General features: G+C 34.2%; 1 protein-coding gene and 1 long non-coding RNA gene across 10 annotated transcripts in view; one reads left to right on the top strand and one right to left on the bottom strand.

The window, feature by feature from the left end:
- Positions 1–2,311: 2,311 nt before the first annotated feature.
- On the top strand, positions 2,312–22,254 carry LOC141379157 (uncharacterized). Of its 2 annotated transcripts, none has more exons than XR_012395174.1 (4): positions 2,312–2,401; positions 6,138–6,259; positions 6,992–7,053; positions 20,871–22,254. It is a non-coding gene; the product is annotated as an uncharacterized lncRNA (long non-coding RNA). The 2 variants fall into 2 exon arrangements; XR_012395175.1 differs by having other exon boundaries at positions 2,366–2,401; positions 6,164–6,259.
- The window catches only part of c19h1orf94 (chromosome 19 C1orf94 homolog), a 40,888-nt gene continuing 32,067 nt past the window's right edge, over positions 13,502–22,322 (bottom strand). For 3 of the 8 annotated variants that reach the window (XR_012395169.1, XR_012395171.1, XR_012395173.1), the window contains exons 7-8: positions 22,124–22,231; positions 14,595–14,758 (exon numbers count right to left, since the gene is read on the bottom strand). Coding sequence is in view for 2 of the 8 variants with exons in the window: in XM_073931831.1 (XP_073787932.1) it covers positions 14,715–14,758 (44 nt within the window). In the remaining 6 variants the exon portion in view is untranslated. Of the gene's footprint in view, positions 14,759–17,163; positions 18,127–21,595; positions 21,757–21,856; positions 21,950–22,123; positions 22,232–22,322 lie in introns of those variants that run through there. The other 5 variants (XM_073931831.1, XM_073931832.1, XR_012395172.1 and 2 more) reach the window with 4 other exon arrangements.

Below are 22,322 nucleotides of genomic sequence, written 5' to 3'. Positions count from 1 at the left end.
CTGCCCCGCCCCCATCACTGCAGCAACCCACACGCAAAAAATACACACTTAGGCCCCGTTTACACTAATACATATTAGTTTTAAAATGGGATTTTAGAACAAAAACGATCCACGTTCACACTGGCGTTTCATCTAACATTTCTGAAAAGTCCTCCTTCCACACTATACCGATGAAAACGCACATTACATGACCACACATACACACACCACAGGCATGCGCAGCAGCATACATGCACGTCTGAGCTCCAGCAGTCAGGGTGTGCTTTGAGCACAAAACCCCAGAGAGCAGTGCACGTCGGACAGTTTATCAAGGATGTATCTCCGGATCACGTTTCACTTTGGTTTTTAAACGTGATATTTATTTCATCTTGTCTCTATTTAATGACTCTTCGGTTTTTAGACCGGGTATAGATCAGGTATTTAGATCAGGTATTGTGCCACAGCATCAGTACACTGCTTCAATCGTTTGCTTTCTCAATCCAGATACTGTTGGTTGGTTCCTGTTGGTTGTGCACCTTTTTTACCAACCAAGTTTGCCTATTAATGCCAGAGTCCCGTGGAAAAAGTTATTGACAGGTGGTAATTTGTGTGTAACTTTATTTATTTATTTTACTATATTTATTTGATTGATGCGGGTAAGGAAGATGAAACAGTAGGCTACAAATAAGTTTTAATTATGAAAGAATTAATCATTCATAAATAGTTGATGATAATGATAATGATGCCATAGTCTATCATGATGTTTCACATTAGACATTGTACGATGCCAAATTGGTCGACATCACTTAACCCTGACACACACACACATTTGAATATATATTTACATATTTTTAATTCTGATGGTTAAAAAATATACAGTATAAATATATATGACATATATTTCATGTATGTTAAATCCAAATATGAACTTGCAGATCATATATGACATGTCCTGTGGTTATGAGGTACAAACAGTAACAATATACAGTCAAATTTATTAGCCCTTCTGTGATTTTTTTTTTCTTATTTCCTATAATAGAATTTTTTTTTTTCTGAAGAAAGTCTTATTTGTTTTATTTTGGCTAGAATAAAAGCATTTAAAAAAAATTAAGGTCAATATAATTATCCCCCTTTAAGCAATATATTTTTTTTGTTTGTCTACAGAACAAACCACTGTTATATAATTACTTGCCTAATTACCATTCACTAGTTTAACCCAGTCCCTTAACCCTTGACTCTTAAAGCTGCGGTCACACTGGGCTTTTCCTCCCATAGACTTCCATTCATACGCACATGAATGCGTCAGACCGGAAATGCAGGGTCATGCGTTAAGTTTCGCAGGTTGCTGCGGTGCAAAGTTCAAGCTTGGTGAACTCTGACCTGCGAAATCTCATCACTTTACTGCATGAGATCAATCTAGGATCAAAACATGACCTCTCTGAACAGAAATTTAAAACATAGAGCAATTGCTCACTTTTTAAAATGCCTAATAAGCTTGTTTAAACCCGCCCCTTTTCGCAGCGCCGTTCGACAGAATTTCGCACACACAAACTCTAGTGTGACCGTAGCTTAACTTGACTAGTTGACTTAATTAACCTAGTTAAGCCTTTAAATTGTACATTAAGTTGTATAAAATAAAATAAATTAGGATTTTATGTTTTAGGTAACAGATTTTTAAATGTCAGAAATGTCAGTTTTTTTCTTTACTAGATCTTACCTTAAGCACTCTTTTCTTCTCATGTAACGCGTGCACATCATCTGACTCAACTCCAGGTTTCTGATTGGCCAAAAGACTGGCAGCACCGGCCATCCACATTGTGAGATTTTCCATTCAGCCTTCTGTTGCTGCACATCATATAACCGCAATGGAGGAGGTATGGAAAGCGATCACAAGAAGATTTGCAATTGATCATCATTAAGACTTTACAATTGTTCATCATACTTTCAGTTCCCCACCAAACTCTCAAACTTGTCACTATGCCAGGTCTCAGAGAACTGACTGAGCGTATTGTGTCCACAATCACACAAAGCAACTCTCCTAAACAGGCCAGTGAAAAATAAACAAGAGACAAATAGTAAAACATCTCAGCTGGATATACATCTTGCCATATATCTGATTTCTGTATGGGATTGTACATTTGCATTTGTAAAAAGTCTTATTTTAATGACAATTGCTTAAATAATCCATGAAACCACTAAAACACGCTAAGAATAGAGCTTTGTTCACATTTATATCTAACAATAACTAGCTTCCACATGAGTGCACAATTAATCTCAGCTCATTACAAGTACAAACTGCAGTTTCTCACGAGTCAAATACTACATTACCCAGCATTCCCCTGGTTCCTCATATGGCCGTCAAACACACCTGCTGCCCATCAACAATACAGAACCACACACTTCACCTGCTAGATGATCTCTGGTGAGTATGCTTACTCTTCACACTGAGTCTTTTTCTCCTTTAAAGGAAATACCTCATTATTCATTGGTGTATTTTCCGCTTTTCTGTAAATATCTGTGTAGGTCATCAATTACTGCCTCCAGTCTGCTTCAAACTGTTACACAGTTTTATTCCACCCAGCTTTAATTAGTGGATTTGACATCAAGATTTGTTCAGTTAGCCATATGAGCAGCCATGCTGGCGATACTGTGATGTAAACAACAGCATGGATTGTACGGTTAATGTACTTCTGAACACTTTATTCTGCTAATTTATGCTGTATAAACCACTGGAAAAAAACTGTAAGTTGCTAACCTACATAAAAAATATTAAAGTGATTTATAAAAAATTTAAAGTGTTTTTGAACAATGCTATAGTAAGGTTACTTGAATTTATGAGTTTTGGAAATGCTACAACTATAGTAATATAAACAAATGACCCAATACTGTGCAAAATTTTGATCTGTACTTCCATATAGGGTATATTATACTACAATGTACCAGCTTACAGCAGTTTAATTTCTTAATTCACTTTAGCTTATACTACAGTATGCTGTAAACAAATTGTTGTAAATACCATAATGTGTACAGTATAATACACTATAGAGGTAAAGTTGGTTTTATATTCACACATTCAGACTTTCGGCTTAATAATATAATTTATAAAAGTATTATTTGCAAACTCTAAATAGCGAAATCAAATGAGCAGCCAATGACTATCAAAGTACAACATTGTTCACCATCAAATAAACAGTGTTAATGTTGTTTTCAAGTCACACTCTATGCTAATTCCAATCGAATATTCAAAGTAACATGGTAAACAATACAGAGTCTTATAAATGAACAAATGTGTGAATATAAAACCAACTTTACCTGTATTAATACACTTGACTCTAGTAGAGTCAAAAAGTTTTGCCACCAATAAACTTTCAATTCAACCTTTTCTGAATAGTTTTTTAAAGCATTAATAATGTAATTTAATTAAAATATAATCAGTTAAATAGATTGCATCAATAATTGAATTTTCGATCTATTTGTATGGCACAAAAAAATTACAATAAACAATCATTTTCAGCTGCAATAATGACCAAAATATAAGAGTTTAATTCGGTTCAAATGTCTGACACTCCAATATGTCTGACACTCAACCATTTTTAATGCCGGAAAGATTCTGATTGGCCCCTAGTATTTTAATCAGCAGATAAATCATTCTGAAATTAACTTCAACTGCATATTTTCTGTGTCATATGTTAGAGTTAAGGTGTGAATGCAGTAGTCTTTTATGTTTGGAATGATTTTTACAAATCCATCTTCTTATTTCATGTAATATTTTTGTGAATGAGCTTTAAAGGTCTCTTCACACCAAGAGGTTACACTACACCAATTATGGTAATCATTCCATTTCACTGTGAATATAGGAATCAACCTGAAGAAATTTTAATACTTGAATAAATGAATAGGCAGACATAATTTGTTGTGCTTTGGGGGCATATGAACAAAACAATTTTAATTAAAAGCAAAATCGTGTATGCAATTTTGTTGTTCATTTGCTCGTTATTTTAATTGTGTTGGCCTGAAAATGAAAATAATAAAAATTGACTGATTAAATACTAAAATAAAAGTTATGGAGTTAATCTAGTGCCATAAATACTTGCAAAGAAAAAGAAATCTTTGTAAACAAAAAATAAAGCATTGAGCAAAAAATAAATAGATAAATGCAAATCTCCAAAAAAATAAATAAATAAAATAAATTTTTGAGAAATAAAAATGAAATTTGCAAACAGAAAAAAGAACTGCAAATAAAAAACAAGTAGTGCAAAAAAACTAAAATATTTTCAATAAAAAAAACGATTCAAAAAAAAAAAAAAAAGGTCCAGGCCTACTGGGCTGTAAGACCACCTCGGTGATACTGTGTCTCTAGGTGATGATGTTGCTTAAATGGAGGCAGGTCTGTGCTTGCCATAAACTCCCAAGTTTCCCGGACTTCACCCCATTGTCAAATCAGAGCCACAAAGTGAAATGAGCAGAAATGTGGTGCAAAGTGAAAACAGCCTTGCAAACTCACGGTTTACTAAAAAGCATTGAGCATTGCAATTGACTGGAAGGGTTTTGTGAAGAAATGCTATAAAAATGTTTTGCAAATATTTTAGTTTTTTTGCACTTCTTGATTTTTAAATTTTTTTTTGCCGTTATTTATTTATTTATTTAATTTTCAAAACGTTATTTTCGCTTTGCGATTTTTGGAGATTTGCATTTATTTATTTAGTTTTTGCTCAATACTTTATTTTTTGTTTGCAAAACTTTATTTAATTTTGCAAGTATATGGCCCTAGATTTACTTTAAAAAATTACTTACAAAATAATTTTCATAGATTTTTTTATGATTCTTTTAAAAGTTTTTTTTGTACAGATGGAAAAGTAAAACAAAATCTCATCGTTATATTGTGTATTGTGTAATCATTACTAAACATACCATTATCATGTATTGTTGGGGGACATTAATGTTGGCTATGTCATCGTTAAAGGTGCAGTATATGTAAGTTTGACACTCAGTGGTTGAACTAGGTATTGCATGCCAGCTTTAAAACACATGCAGGTTGCCAGATTGACGACATCAACAGAAGTGTACATGGCTGTTGAGCCTAAAGGCTGGTTTAAGGCTGATTTAAGTTGTGTTCTAAATAAAAGCAACGGCAAACGATAGAAGGAATATTTTCAATAATAAAAAGGAGTTTTTGTCCCAACCAACACCTGAAGTTTATATTTTAGAAACAGCTTTTATTTCTTGCAGCTTAACAACAGAAAACTGACAATGAGCAGGTACACCTAATGTGCTTTATTCAGTGTTAAATGCTAATAATGTGAGTTTGAATGCCATTTTACATGACATTTATTGCCACACTACTGAAAGCAGCAGCAGACCATTCACCTCAGATCTTGAAAAAAAAAACTGCTTGAAATTAAACTTTATAACTAAACACATATCAGTTTAATTTTGTAGTGGAGTAAGTGCAAAATTCTGTGCTTCTAAATGGCTGTATTTAAATTTCTGTCATGTTTTCGTTTGGTGCAAACAGCCAAATTTATTATCATTACTGCAAATCCCATCATGTAGCATGTTTTAGGACACGAGGTTACAATTTTACCTGCTCACCTAATGTTTACATATGTAATATTTATATTATTTGCTAATTAATAACCGCTTAATGTGGAACTCTGAATCTGCATCTCATTTCGGAGTCTACTGTCCACCAGAGGTCGCATTTTGGTCACGGATGCTTACTTTGAGAGCCTTCCTGACTGAATGAATGAAACACTTGGTTTTCCATCAAGTAAACCCGGAGTGCTGAAATATAATTGGCTGAACAGGCATTGGGTGGGTTAAAAGAACCAAAACAAGACAGACGTTCCAGCACATATTGCACATTTTCAAAGCAGAATATCTGATTTCAGCATTGTTTTTGAGATTATCAAGAATGTTCACTTAGCATGTTACTTAAATATTTGCAAACATATTATGGTATTTTTATACTTTAGAAGAGTCAAAAACTTAAATACAGCAGAGTTGCCATTAGTATTATCATTACTACTTTCAAATCTGTTTGTTCCCAGTTTGTATGTGCACCATGGTATAAGTTTGCATGGTCAGGTTTCTGTGCTTTCAACCTGAGATGAAATTCTACATGCACCCCTGGTTTGATATGTTGTATTATGTCACAGCGAGTTCCGGTATTGCATTTGTGCAGAGCTGGAGGCTCACTTGAAGATTTAAATGACAGAAGGCCGCACACTCCCTGCGTGTCAGAGTTCTGCATGTCAGACGGCAGGAGGCATTGAGGGAGGTAAAGTAACTCCATCAGTCATTCTCATTACAGTCAGACTCACACCCGCGAGCGCTCTCCATCTGCGAATATTCAGGCCTGTGAGAGCTGCGTGTAATCCAGGCCTAGTTTCTAATCACCATATTTGTGTTCAGGTTCATGTCGTGAAAAGCGCTTCATGTTATGCGAGCACCTCGTGCTATTACGCTACACCGTTCGATGAAGACTCCCACAGAGAGACACTCTCTTATTTGTTAAATAAAGGGAATCATGTATAACTTTATGCAAGTAAAGATTCAAGGTTATGCATTTTGACTGAATTCATCACTAGCGCTTTTAATTAAAATTTTAAGCATGGGAATGAGGATGGGAAAAAGAAATGAATCCAGTAGTTTTAAAGACTTGTGATGAAGAGAAAAAAATATTAAAAATAAATGATACTCAAATTTTTCTCACACAAAATTTCAGCACAGGCTTTTTGGAAACCTATGCCACAGTAAATGTAAAATACTATGCTCAAGGTACAGTATAGGTTTTGTAGCTCATTTAAGATGACATATCCACTAGAGGGCACTGTTTACATTTTTGATAATCTGAAATACATTACTTAGGGTATGTTTTGTTCTATTTTACAGAATCACTGACGTAAAACCCAACTAATAGTGTTTTCAAAAGCAAACATAAGGGAAAGTGCACTGCAAGCAACCACATAGTTTTATCTTGATTTTTACATTAGTTTAATCTCTTCTGCAGATTCGATCCCGAACACTACAAACTGACCACAACAGAAAAGTTGCCCATATGGACATTTGCAGGTGAGCAAACATTTGATTTATCAAATGTCATAAACACCGTTAATATGCCCTGTGGTATTTATTTGGTGTTGTGAAAAGAACTGCTAAAAAATCCTTTATTTGTCAATAATATGTCCCCGTAAATATCATTAGTGTGAAAAGGAATAACATTTTTTGGCGTCATACTGTCCAATATAGTTCATTTTACTATGAAAAGTGCAGTAAAATGTTTGTTTATATACATTTTTGTGGTTTCACAAAAAATGAAGGCATAATCACATATTCCCAATGAAACTGTTGAAAAATGCTCTCCCTGGTTCCCATAATAGTTGTTTTGTTCCCTTTTTTTCTTGCTGTGGAAAATGAATGAATGAGAATTTGAATGAGATGCATGTGAATGAGATGTAGCACAGACAAACTCCAAAGCTGGTCAAAAGCCTGCACCTTTGCACTGTTTTCCAATTTTTTTAAAGCCACACTACCTAGAGTCAGAATTATTAGCCCCCCTGAATTATTCGCCCCCTGTTGATTTTTTCCCACAATTTCTGTTCAACAGAGAAAATATTTTTTCAGCACATTTCTAAACATATTAGTTTTTATAACTCATTTCTAATAACTGATTTATTTTATCTTTGCCATGATGACAGTACATAATGTTTTACTGGATGTTTTTCAAGACACTTCTATACACCCTAAAGAGACATTTAAACGCTTAACTAGGTTAATTAGGTTAACTAGGCAGGTTAGGGTAAATAGGCAAGTTATTGTATAACGATGGTTTGTTCTGTAGACTATCAGGAAAAAAATAGCTTAAAGGGACTAATACTTTTGTCCTTAAAATGGTGTTTAAAAAATTTAAAACTGCTTTTATTCTAGCCGAAACAGAGAAGAAAGAAGAGGAAGAAAAAAGTGAAGAAAGAGAAGAAAAAAATATTATCAGACATTCTGTGTATATTTCCTTGCTCTGTTAAACATTATTTGGGAAATATTTAAAAAAGAAAAAAAAATTCAAAGGGTGGCTAATAATTCTGACTCCAACTGTATGTGGGGTACTGAAAATAAACCTGGGCTAACCTGTAAAACTTAAATGAATTTGTTTCAATTATTGACAAATGAGACAAACTTTGCCCTCAAATACGACTGTGTGTCTGGAGGGAAAGATCATTAATGACAGTTCTTTACCCAACAACAATTGAGATAATTCTGAAAGCTTACAAACTTTTATGATACTTTTTATACTACCATGTGTCTTTTTAGAGCTTGAAAGCTCCATTATATTGGTTTGGGATTGGCCAACACATTATTTTGTGCTTCAGAGAGAGAAGAAAAAAAACTGTAAAAATAACGATTCCAAAAGGGTGTTTTCATGGCAAAGCTATAAAACAAACATTCTTTGTCCTCAAAGAAGGTTTAACTGAAGAGTTTTTGATTGTGCTATTTTGCTCTGTGTGGTACACAAGTATTCTTGAAAACAATCCCATATTATGCAGCATTATTGGGATATTTCACCCAAAAATTTACATTTACTTACTATTTATTTACCCTCAAGTATTTGCATACAGTACAGTACCTTTGGGCTCTATTTTAACAATCTATGTGCAAAGTCTATGCGGAAGGAAAAATATGCTCTGTGCGCTGGCGCATGGTCTATCAGGGTTGTGCTTAATCTTTTAATGAGTTATGGGTGTGGTTTTAACATAACGTGTATTAAACCAATCAGTCTCATTTCCCATTCCCTTTATTCCACTTTGTAAGTGGAAAAACTGAACGCTTCTAGCGAGAAAACAGTTAAACAGAGCATCTACAGCGCGAGTATAAAGAACTAGTTTTCTCTTTACTTAGACAAATCTAAAGTTGTGTTTATTAAAACAAATATCAATATGCATATAATAATTAATAATTAATAATAATAATAACAGTATACAAATGTAAATTGTCATGAATATACTGATAAAAGCCCCCTGACATGAAGACAGGGGTTTTTTATATTTATGTAGAAAATAATAATTTTTGTAACATTTTAATCCTTTAATTGTTTTCATATGTAAAGATATTTGTGTATTGCTGTTAATCCTGTGTGTATCAAGCTATGTGTAAGCATTTTGGACCTGCATAGGTATACAGGATGAGGCATAATTTTGATCCCTATATAGTGTGTGGCAGTTGAGTGCACTTCCTCAGCAAGTAGGCTAGTTAATGAAAGGAAACAAGGAATTTGGACACTTGCATAATAAATCATGCTGGAGCTGTCAAAGAAACAAATGTGTTGCCTGCTTTTCATCTGACTGTTTAATAATAAATGTCATATTTACTTTAGTTGGTAATTCTACATACGTCTACCCTGTAGTTTAATTGATTTCATATGAATGCAATAAATACACATTAGGATTTCCATGGTTACCCCTTTTCTCTTAAAAGCATCTAGGCATAAACCCTTAAGCTTAATCACTAATAAGAGAGTCAAGTGTGCATTACTTTGTTAATTGTATTTTTAATAACGCCACTCTTCCCCATAACCCAATAAATTCATTTGGTGTACCTTATTAAAAAACCCTGTTAATTAAATAAAATATTTTTTGTATAAATATATACATACATACAGTTGAAGTCAGTTATCCAGCATATGTTTTATACAGCAGATGCCCTTCCAGCTGCAACTCAGTACTGGGAACACACATACAGTACAGGCAATTTTGTTTATCTATCTATCTATCTATCTATCTATCTATCTATCTATCTATCTATCTATCTATCTATCTATCTATCTATCTATCTATCTATCTATCTATCTATCTATCTATCTATCTATCTATCTATCTATCTATCTATCTATCTATCTATCTATCTATCCATATACATATACATATACATATATATATATATATATATATATATATATATATATATATATATATATATATATTGCCCTGTGTAATACATATGCTGGAATAGTTGGCGGTTCATTCCACTGTGGCGAGCTCTGAAATGAGGCCGAAGAAAAATGAATGAATGGATGAACATTGTTTTAATTTATTGATCATTATACCTAGTTTATTGTGTTTTGTCCTTTTTATATATGCCTTTAATATTTGGTACATGGACTAAAAAAAAATACATTGCCAGACCTTTTTTATTTTTTTTGGACAACTAGTTCTGCCAAAAAGCACAGTAATAACTATGTGATCACGAGCAGCAGATAGAGTAGAGTAGTGTGGCGGCACTGAGGGATCTGCACTGGACTGCACTGTCATAAAAGTGCACCACAGAGGCTGTATCTGCAGGCTGCTTGGCCACAGCACTTCCCTTTGATGGATGGTCATTTTCATTGCCTTCTCACGCTTAATGAAGCCTGCAGTTCAGGTCTTAATTGAATGCTCTCTACAGTCTCAAGTTATTCACCTCGGCCCGCGCTCTCTCTCTGTCTCTCTTCTCCAGCCCGCTCTGTTCTCTGCACCGCACGCTTGCACTTGTTCTTGTTTTTGTGGCAGATCTCTGATGAGTTATGATTGAAAAGAGCGGCGTCTAACACACACATTTTCACTCACACCGTCTAATGCTTTTATGAGGCCGCAGGAGCCAGGGATACTGAGTGGGCAATGCTGATAAAGGCATATAGGGCAAAACACATCACTCTTATTTTTGTTTTTTCTCCCTTTTTCTTCATCTCTGGCGTATGCCTCTGCCCCCTCCTCTAAAGTGTGCCTGAAGAAATGGCTATATTGCAAAGAAGTCATGCTTTGGATAATAAATATCCAATGTACAGTTTCCATGGTGAGATCGCTCTACTGGTTTTAAACAATTATTTTTTCCTGAAATACTTTAAGTATACTTTATTCAGAAATATCGTTGTTCATAATATTTACATTCATTTACAAAGTGTGTAATTGTGGTTTTGGCATGCTTTAAAATAAGTTGGGATAATATATAAAGTTGCTATTGTTTGGATGAGTTACAGTGCTGAAATTTGATTGGCCAAGCAGCCTTTTAAAGGGTCATTCACATAATATATTTTCACACTGATAAACAGCATTGAGAGTATATTATATTATATTATATTATATTATATTATATTATATTATATTATATTATATTATATTATATTATATTATATTATATTATATAATACAGCAGTTCTTTCTTGTTCTTATATCTGACTGGCTGATAGCCATGTAATATTCTGCAAGTAGCAGCACTCATTCAGCTCCTTTACCCTTGTGTATTACTCCGCCCACATAAAGCAGAGGACACTATACAGTTTGACGGATATTGCTGCTGTTGGACAACAAAGTATACTTTTGAGGCTTTTTAGTCAAGAATGTAGTTGTTTAGATTGCAACTATGCAGTTTATTTAAAAGGCAAGTGCCTATTTTAAAGTATGTCTAATTTCTAAGAGAGCATGTCAGCGGCCATTAGCCTGTCTGATCAGAGCAAAGACGGTTGACGTTGTTTATCCACAAGAAGGCGACAGAGACCGCATAATAAACAGAAGAAAACAGCGTAATTTCTAACTACAGTCAAAGAGCATAGATCACCCAGAGGCGACACTCTAGTGCGATTTGGGAAATAGCATATTATAAGTCTGTAAAATAAACAATTAAAAGTGCCAATGATTGTGATAGTGAGTGTTGTATTGTCGTCTTTCAGGTTGTATTTCAGCTTTATTGTGCTTTTTAAATAAATAAATAAATAAATAAATAAAAAACAAAGCAGCTGCTTGCCATCACAACAGCAATTAGATCCAATGGACAGCCGATCGATTTCACTCCAAAATGGTGGAATCTCAGGGCTGTTGCTGGGCGCTGCTGTTGCAATGGAATGTTTGCAACAGAAATGTGTGTATTTTGTCTTGGCCACTCTTTGTATAACCCTGAGTTACTTTTTGGTTGGCCATTTGTTTGTTTCTAATGCATCTTCTGTTTAGCTTTGCGATGTGGCTGTATATTGTCACTGATAGGGCCACTAAGGCACTCAGCCTGAGGCTTCTTGTCAACGCATGCCTCCATCCGGTTCCGATATACAGCCTTACTGTTAGGAGTGTGATATTGCTCATTTTTATTAAATATAAAGTTGAAGTCAGAATTATTATCCCCCCTGAATTATTAGCCGCCCTGTTTATTTTTTCCCCCAATTTCTGTTTAACAGAGAGAAGCGTTTTTCTGCACATTTCTAAACATAATAGTTTTTAATAACTCATTTTAAATAACTGATTTATTTTATCTTTGCCATGATGACAATACACAATATTTGACTAGATAACGTTCAAGACACTTCTAAACAGCTTAAAGTGACCTTTAAAGGCTTAACTAGGTTAATTAGGTTAACTAGGCATGTTAGGGTAATTAGGCAAGTTATTGTATAACAATGTTTTTTTTTTCTGTATATCGGGAAAAAAAGTTAGCTTAAAGGGGTTAATCATTTTGTATTTAAAACTGTTTAAAAATTTTAAAACTGCTTTTATTCTAGCTTAAATAAAACAAGTAAGACTTTCTCTAGAAGAAAAAATATTATCTGACATACTGTGAAAATTTCCTAGCTCTGTTAAACATTATTTGGGAAACATTTAAAAAAGAAAAATCAAAGGGGGCTAATAATACTGATTACTATGATACTGACTTTGGGTAGCACAATCGCCTCACAGCAAGGAAAGGGCATCCTATGCGTAAAAAAAAGAAAAAAAAAACCTCATGATGGATAAGTTGGCGGTTCATTCCGTTGTGGTGACCCCAGAATAATAAAGGGACTAAGCTGAAAAGAAAATGAATGAATGAATCAAAGATGTGCAATGTTTGCTGTAACCCTTTAAAAGATTATAAAGCTTAAAAATAATCTGTCACAGTTTATGCCTTGAGTTGTTTTATAGCAAAAAAAACCTTTCAGACAAATAGGATTTTGTTGTTGTTGTTGTAGTAAAGTACAAATAAGAAAACATTTTAATGTTTGTAATTACCTTTTTTGACTTTCAAGAGTTACTAAATTGTTAAATCATGTCTTTAAAAAATAAAGTACACATGTTAAGTGTAGCAAAGTATATATAAAAAAGTTTAAAGTATTAAACAGTCCAGGCTTTTGAGGAATGTTTATTTTTCTGAAGTTTTTTTAAAATATCTTAAGAATCATCATTGGTAGTTAAAAAGTGACAGCTGATTTTAATATGAAATTTAAACAGCGTATACGTACATAATCTCATTTATTTTACATTAAATATATTAAGAATTTATATTCTAGATCGATAAATACCAACATCATTTACATAAAAAGCAACAGAAAAAGAAAAAAAAACTGAAAGAAAAAGCCTTTAAGCATTTAGAGCATTGAGAAAGACAAAAAGCCACTTATCTAGGAAGTCTTTGCATTGAAAAGGGTTTTTAAAGTAGCACAGAGGAATGCAGTGTCATTGGCCAACATTGTTGAGCCTTTTGTTTTCTTGAATCACTTCAACGTTTTTTTTTTTTTTTTCATTTTGACTGTCATTTGTTGCTTTAGTGATGTTTTTATTGTACATTTTATTCTTTCTGCAGGTCTACATTCATTCAGATATTCATTATTTTAGCACGTGGTCATAACGCACTTTAGAAGTTCCACTTGATCAATTTATTCTGCTGGTTTGTACAGCAGTGATACAAGTCACTGAATTGTTCACTCAAATAAAATTGTTCAGAGGCACTGATTCATTCAGAAATGCCAAAGGTGACTCCTCAGGTGATGCTTTCTCATAAAGTCTGTGTGAACCAGAACTTTCTGTACAGTATACATGTTCAGATGATCATCCAACTAATATTAAATATTCAGTAGGGGTGTGGCTTTCTTTCTGTGCATAAGTATCTGATGTAAGAGCGGCGGGGTTAAGAATATTGTGGCTGAAGCTATCAAACTGACATCATCAGAGACTGACTACTACTCCTATCATGGAAGCAAACGGACTTCGATTGAAGATTACAGAAACATATCTAAGTGGATTAATGGATTAATTATTCACCTAAATGATAACAATGTGCACTAGCAAAATAAACATTTATATGTTGACTTTACACAGACTTTAACATTCAGTTAATTTATTATCTTAACATCTATACTATCATTCATAGCCCATAAATGAATTAATTGTGCCCCCAAAGCCAACAACATTCATCTAACGTTCGATTTCTGTAATCCAGGAAACATATTGATCAAAGAGAATCACACAAACACATGGCAAAAACAAAAAAATAGACAGGAACTTTGTTGCAAGCAGACAGGAAAAAATCTTCAGGAAGAGAATATCAAATCATATGCATCTTTAATATTTCATCTGCATGATGAAATATGCATTATATTCCGCAGTGGTGGAAATGCAATGATTTAGACACACACTGTATAACTTAATCTGTTAATAACATCTGCATTGTATCTGTAATTGGCATGCTTTTATCTAAGTCTACTTTCTGTTTTATTTCCCCCTAGTTTTATCCGAATCAATTACCTTGGTGTAATGGCTTTGCTGGATATGTGGCAGACCTTCAAATTAAAGCCCTCAGATACACAAGCTTAGATGTTTAAAAATAAAATGCACACGGTGGATGTTATGTGAGGTAGCTGTTTTATTAAAAACCGCTGTAATATGTCTAGTACATGACAATTTATGATTAAAAAAATCTAAGTAAAAAGTGTATCAACAGCCAAAACGAGTGAACAAAACAGGTGGTCAGATCAAAATGAAGGCATCTGGCGCAGTGAACCCCGGAGGAACTGGAATGAGAAACAACAATGAATTACTTAAAGTGCTTTTCAAAATTGTACTTTTATTTTTTGGCTCAGTAGACAGGACACAAAATTCAAGATGTAAATTAACTGCCAAATGAATAACCCAAAGTCAGTTAATAGCATAGGCAAAAAGCTTGTATATTTAGTCAAACTTTCTCATGAAATCAGTGAATCTTCACTTATTTTAGATCCAGAAGCAGAAACGAGCTAAATTGTCGATCAAACATGTACTGTAAGCTAATATATTAAAGTTATAAGTGAAGTTTTTCAAACTTATTTCGAGAGGAGCACGTGATATGATTGACTGCAGCTGGCTACCCATCTACATTAATTAGTTAGCCAATCAGATCTATCCTAACTCACTATAAGTAGCCTGGCTAGATTTACTCCCTTATCTTCGTTTTCCTAAGAAACCCCCATCCACCCCTTTCTCCTCCTTTACAAAAGGGGAGCTCTCGAGAACCACCTGATCTCGTATTCCCCTCTCATGCTCTATGGCCCTGGCGGAAGATCTACGAGCTCAGGGTTCTCTCCCGGGACAGCATGCCAAACCTGCTAACAGTTGTCAAGCAATATCTAAGTGTGAACTATTGAAATTAAATATTGAATGAAGTACATGACTATTCAAGCTTTAAGAGTGCTTATAGATAATTTTGATAATTGTTCTGAATCCAATTCAGTGGTCCTTTCTTCGTACGTGGATTACTCGATTAGCTGGATTTGATTATTGACGATTTGACATAATGCAGGATCATTTGGTTCTTCAAAATTCATACGAGAGTTGTTGTCATTGCAACAGCTCTGGTAGCTCAAACCTGGTCAGGAGCAGGCTTATTTGATATAAACAGGATTAGATCGGGTTAGATCAAATGCTGATATTTTCTTACAGTAGTAATAGATTATATACACTGGGTAAAATAGTAAAAATAATAATAAATAAAAACATAAGTTTAAAAAAATGTTTATAAATAAAACTGTTATGCCATCTACACTCTGAATTAAAAGTACAAAACTGTCATGGGGTGTTTTCTCCCCTGGGTTCAAAGAGATTGTATTTTTTTATTTAAAGAAAAGGAATCATTTATGCAGTCATGCACATGTTTTGACAGCTAATATGTCGGTGATTTGATCTTTTGCAAAAGTTACAGACACCTTTACCAATATCAAAATGTTTTTTTATGCAAAATTTATTTAATCAGCCATTTATTAAGAAACTTGAATAGGCATAGGCTACTATAATAGGTAGCAATAAAGGTGGAAAATTATTCCGTATCATATTTAACAAACAGTTTACTATGAATATTATGTAAACTTGCTCACATGGATAATTGATTATTAAACAGATGATGTCATTATGCTGTCAGCCAATTGTTGCATTGCTAATCATGATTTCGAGGATCAGTAGATCTGTGCTTCCAAGATCTTCTAAATCATCTCAAGATCATTTAAGTGAGGTACAAGGAACGGACTCCAGATATAGTCTCTGATGTTTTAAATTGCAACAAATAAAAAACCTTGTTTTATTTAAAACCATACCTAATCTAATTTAATGTTTCCTTTTGACCGGTTGTGGTCAAAATTTAACTAACTTTAGAGAGAGGATAGGATCGGGAAAGGTCGGGATGTGCGCAGCACTGTTGGACTGCATGTCGGAACACTGCCCACTAGGCTATCAGGATCTGTCTTGTTTAAAGTAAGCCTTTGTGTGAGTGAATTTGTATTGATTTATGCCTGCTGAATACCCAGCTTACAATTTTAGGTTCCAATTTTTTGGTAATGCTCATAGAATGTTCAAAAAATTGTTTTTCAAGCCCATTGTTCATCTCCATTGTAAGTGGGCTTGACAAAACACTAATAGAAACACCGTCAACCGGGTTTCTCCAAGTAGGACATGTTCCTGGATTGACATGTTGATCCTGGAACAACATTTCAATCAGCCAATCAGGATTAAGAGATACATTTACTGTTTATGTTAATTTTAGGCTAATGGTTAGGTTCATGCACTTCTACATGACCTTCTACATGTTATCCAATTATTATTCCCCTCTGATTTGGGGAAACATTTACAGTTATGGTTGGGTTTAGGGGTAGGGAATGGGTTATAGATTACATTTTCGAACAAAAATGATGTTCTAGGATCAACATAGATGTTAATCCAGGATCGCAAAATCATGATGTGCTAGAAACACTCTCTCTCTCTCTTTCTGTTTTAGAACATCCCATTCACATTATATTAATATTATATTTTTTTTTTCATGTGAACATTGAGAACATTAATCAACAACAACAAACACCTTCAAGTTGTTCCAAGAACATTGTTCTAAGAATGCTTTTCTATCAGTGTTAAAAGAATGTTCCTAAAACTATTACACATTTAAAAAAAATGTTCTGAGAATGTTCTTTATTAGTTGTGTAGCCTTCTTTATCTCTGTGTATGAATAAAAGTAAATGCACATAACAAAACAGATACAAAAGTCATGGAGGCAATGACATTTTTAGGTTTTAAATTTGATTTCAATACAAGCGGTTGAAGTGTTTAAAATGTTACAGAAATAAGGACTTACTAGGACAGAAAATATAATAGTTTTTACTATTGGGCACAGACTTGTCAACCCCAATATATCTTCTCCTGAGCAAACTTTTAAGAAGACCATTTTAGAAGGTAAATCATGAAGTTGTGAAACTTTCCCTGCTAAACTCTGATGCAACATGATTCTCCGTGCTTGTAAATGTGTTTTGTGTGAAGCCGGAGACTCATGAAATCAAACTTTCCTTAAAGGTCTGACAACATGGAGGTTGTGAGTAAACCTTGCTCCATTTGAAGGTGTGTAAAGGCATTTAGCCTAAAGAAGCCAAAGCAACACGTAACATGAAGGAAACCACAGCAGCATCTCTTCGAGATTGCACCGATTGCAGCTTGCACCAATCGAGAGCTGATATGTGCACAATTAAAATTAATGTATTCATTTGATGTCAAGCGCTTTAAATATTTCAGACACTGGAGGGCAGGGGAAGACGATCTGAACAGCACTGCAAGGGCGCTGTATTATTGATTGATCGCGCGCTCAGCTCGTCACGGCCGCTGTTCAGGTGTGCATCTGCGCTCCGGGTTATTAGCGTCCCTGCTGCAGATGGAGAGATCAACTGTGTACTTTTGTGTGCACGATGATGAAATTTTTGCTCAGGGAGAAACTCATCCAAAAAGAAAGGCTGAAAGGGCACTTAGTCTGAAAAGATGTTACAGGGATTCCCATTGTGACCCATGGTGTTGTCCTGCTCAGGGCCATGTTGTGAACACTGTGTTTTGGAGATGTTTTTTTTTTTTTAAGGAATTGATGGTGGTCTAAATAAACCTTCAAAAAAAACAATATTTATGTATGAAATGCTTGAGTAATGAACAGTCACTTGTAGAAAAAAACAAGACATTAGCGTTATATGTGCAGACACATTAAAATCAAATGTGATATCTATATATATATATATATATATATATATATATATATATATATATATATATATATATATATATATATATATATATGATATTATAAGTAATTTACTTATATAAATATATATATATATACACATACATACACACACACACACACACACACATATATATATATATATATATATATATATATATATATATATATATATATATATATATTATTTATAACATTGTATATATATATATCTGCCTGAAAAGAATTACATTTGTAAATCACTAACGTAACAAGACCTTAAACACTATTCCATCTCGCCATTTCTCATTTTGTATGTACACACACACACACACAATAATAATAATAATAATAATAATAATAATAATAATAATAATAATAATAATACAATGCATTCAATAAAATATCAACATTTTCTCTCTTCTCATTAAGTCCCATGCACAACAATGATGGTAACTTCTGTTTAAGTTATGTCAGCATCAGAAACAATATCAGTACTTCGATTGTTTCATATTTGTCTTACATAATTCAATTTAGCAGACTGCACATTTGCAGAATTACATCATTTGAAAGTAATCCAATTTACAAGGGAAACAGAATTTTTTGGTGCAGACCACAAATAATATGATTGAGTAAATCAGACATCTGTGCTTTCACATATTTGCAGTGTCGAAAAATAGGAATAATCTACTTGTGTCAGAAAAGAATGTTTTTCTAATGAATTCTGATAATCTTTGACATGTTTTTAATATTTTCATGAAACAAGTTGTGTATTTTTTTATTATTATTCAGAATGCATGCAATATAATATAAAAAAGCAAATAATATTTTTGAAGCTCCAAAGGCTAAAGGACCATAATCAGCAAGCATTATATAGGTCTCCACTTATCTGAACACCCAACATTACAGTATATGCACATACTGTACATTAATGCCCTGATTATCAACAATAAATGGCTAAGTCAATCAAAAGCCCTATGAGCAATGCCCCCACAGGCCCGGTCCAAAAATCCTGCCCTGATCCTGCCTAATATAATAGCGATCGTAATAATTACTGTAACTGATTGCAGATAATCAGCGGTGACTAATCGTTGGCAGAGTAATGATTTTCATTCTTTGACAGCCTGTTGAAAGGACGTTTACAGCTTTATAATGCATCCCAAAAATGGTGAAATCACAGATGCAGCGTTTGGCAGCAGATGCCATGAAGAGGCAGAAATCTCTATGGCAGTGACTCATCATAAAACTGCTCGTGATAGACAGGCTCTTGTGTACTTGGCTGGCGTAATAATCAAGACCCCATACTGTATGGCATATTGAAGTAATGCTAGTGTGCGGAAACAACATAAAGATATCAACCTTTTTTCTTCCCCTTTCATCCTATGTTATTTCCTTCTCATTTGGCCATATAAAAATTCCTTTTTTTCCGTATTATGGTGTGATGGTCACGCTGGAGTAGAAAAGTTCTAAAGTTCAGCCTTAAGATGACTACTCTAGACATTGAGCTATAGTGTTTTTTTTCTTTCTTCTTCTTTATGTAAAAAAGAAATGGTCTATGGCGAGCATAAACTGAAGGATTCATGTGTTATCATTGATAAAAGGGTCAGTCTTGCTGAGCTCAACCTTGACCACTGAGACTGACAAAGAAAGTAGTTATGTTAGGGGTGGGGAAACTCGGTCCTAGAGGGCCCGCATCCTGCACAGTTTAGCTCCAACACTAATCAAACGCACCTAAACATGCTAATCAGAGTCTTCAAGATCACTAGAAATCTATAAGCAGGTGTGTTTGATTAAAGTATGGAGCTAAACTGTGCAAGACACCGGCCCTCCAGGACTGAGTTTGCCCACCCCTGTGTTAAAGTCACAGAAAGTAAAATCAGTTTTGAGCTGGAATATTTTTTTTTATTTATTTTTTTTTTTTTATGTGTTTTAAATTATATTGTGTGCGGCACGGTGGCTCAGTGGCTAGCACTGTTGCCTCACAGCAAGAAGTACACACAGCAGTTGTTATCTCTGCATGTTCTCTACGTGTTTGCGTGGGTTTCCTACGGGTGCACCAGTTTCCCCCACAGTCCCAAGACATCCGGTACAGTTGAATTGAATAAACTAAATTTTCTGTAGTCTATGTGTGTGAATGAGTGTATATGGGTGTTTCCGAATACTGGGTTGCAGCTGGAAGGGTATCTACTGTGTAAAACATATGCTGGAATACTTGGCAGTTCAGTCCGCTGTTGTGACCTCTGAAATAGCGGCTAAAGGCCGGTGATTTTTAATTTGTAATTTTATTTATTTATTTATTTATTTATTCATTAATTTATTTTAATAATCCTAAACGATTGTAGTAAGATCTTAACTGTCATAATGTCAGACTGAACCAACTCTCCCAACTCTCAATGCACACCAACTCTCCCAGAGTTTGACGTCATCCAACCCTGACTCTCACTACAGCAAACGTAAACAATCTGTAGTGGCAATTTTGCACGCAGCGTGTCTCAATAATAAAACCAATAAGGAGAAAACTGTTTTGACATTTCCCCGCAGCCATTTGAATTGTCGCACGGATTGCGTCATCAGATTCTGCGCTACTATTGGTTCTTGAATTGACACTCACGGCAGCTTTTTTCACACTGCAGGATGGTGTCTGAAATCTTCTGATGCTGCCAGAACATTATCGGAGGGAAAATCTGATTGCAACGGGCACCAAGCGGCTGTTTGAACATTTTAGCAATCTTTTAGGATTTCCCAAATTTATCTCAATGACAAAATCATGGCTGTTGATATTGAGCTCATAGTGTGAGCAGGGCTTTAGTCGAAGGAAAATGAATGAATTTTGATATTGTTGCAAACTTCTTGTTTAGTGCCTGTAATGACCTTTTTGTTGAGTGCTCTATTTAAAGTTAATAGCTTTTTTAGTATGTATTTGTATGAAATCATGACTCACTTGAAAGAACAGAGACCCACTTTATATTGTGTATCTATCAGGAAGTGAAGATCAAAGATTTTTAAAGAAATCAGACCTTAAACGTGGCCGTTTAATAACCGGAAGTGTTGAGGCTGGCTGGCTGAAATTTAAAGTCTATGAGCATATACCCTGTTCAGGAAATCCCACTATCAATTCTTTTTATGCTTGTGTAAGTTCAGAGGATGTCAGTATTATCTGCAATTCACCATTTGCCTAGTAATAATCTTTTATTATAATTTATTATATAGTTTTACTGTTTGCACATGAATTTGTTTTATAATTATGCGGCTTGCCCTTACCTTGTGTGTATTTTCTGTGCATATTTAAGATTCCCTGCTTGCTACTCAAATTCAAATCACTTAATATGAATATTCATTTCAGTAATATAGCTGAATTGGAGGGTTTAAATTCCAAAAAAAAGGTCATTTATTTATTAAATAAATATTACTAAGTTCATATTAAACTGAATCAAAACTAAAATAAAAATTGCAACGTTGGTTACATAAAACTCATAAGAGGGTTATTTTTGTGGCACTTAAGTGATTCATCCTTGACTTCTGCGAGAGAAAAAAAATAAGTAGTCATATAATGTGATCATTTTTGAGCTGAATGCTGTGTACATGTGCTGACATTTATTCCAAATAGCTTGTTTTGTACCTGTAGCTTTTCCCAATGGTCTTTTCATTGAGCACTCAATTTCAGGTTAATAGCTTCTTCTTTTTTACAGTATGTATTGGATGACTTTTAATTCTATAATTTCAGTGTAAAAAAAGAAAACATGATTCACTTTTTGGCACAACATCTCCGACGCTTCCCTTAAAATGTTGTCCCATTATCTTTAATTGCAAGCCCACAGCAACTCGGCGGCGGAGAGTTTTAAATGGCTTTCATCTCCTCTGAACAAGCAGAATTAGGAATTTTTACCTTGGACAAGTGCATAAGTGCTGAGTTGAAAGGCTTTAAAAGGAACATAATCGCATGTGTCATTCACAACTCGGCACATCTTGCGAATGGAATTAGCCCCTAGTCACACTTTCAAAAAAAAAAAAAAAAAAGACAATGCAAGGTTACGAACGTCACAGTGCGCATTCTCATACTTGAGCAAGCGTGTTTTTGCTTGGCA

Source organism: Danio rerio, chromosome 19 (assembly GCF_049306965.1).
Source record: "Danio rerio strain Tuebingen ecotype United States chromosome 19, GRCz12tu, whole genome shotgun sequence".
Classification (NCBI taxonomy): Eukaryota; Metazoa; Chordata; class Actinopteri; order Cypriniformes; family Danionidae; genus Danio; species Danio rerio.
The sequence above is the reverse complement of the archived record's forward strand: the minus strand, read 5'-3'. Positions and strand labels throughout refer to the sequence as shown.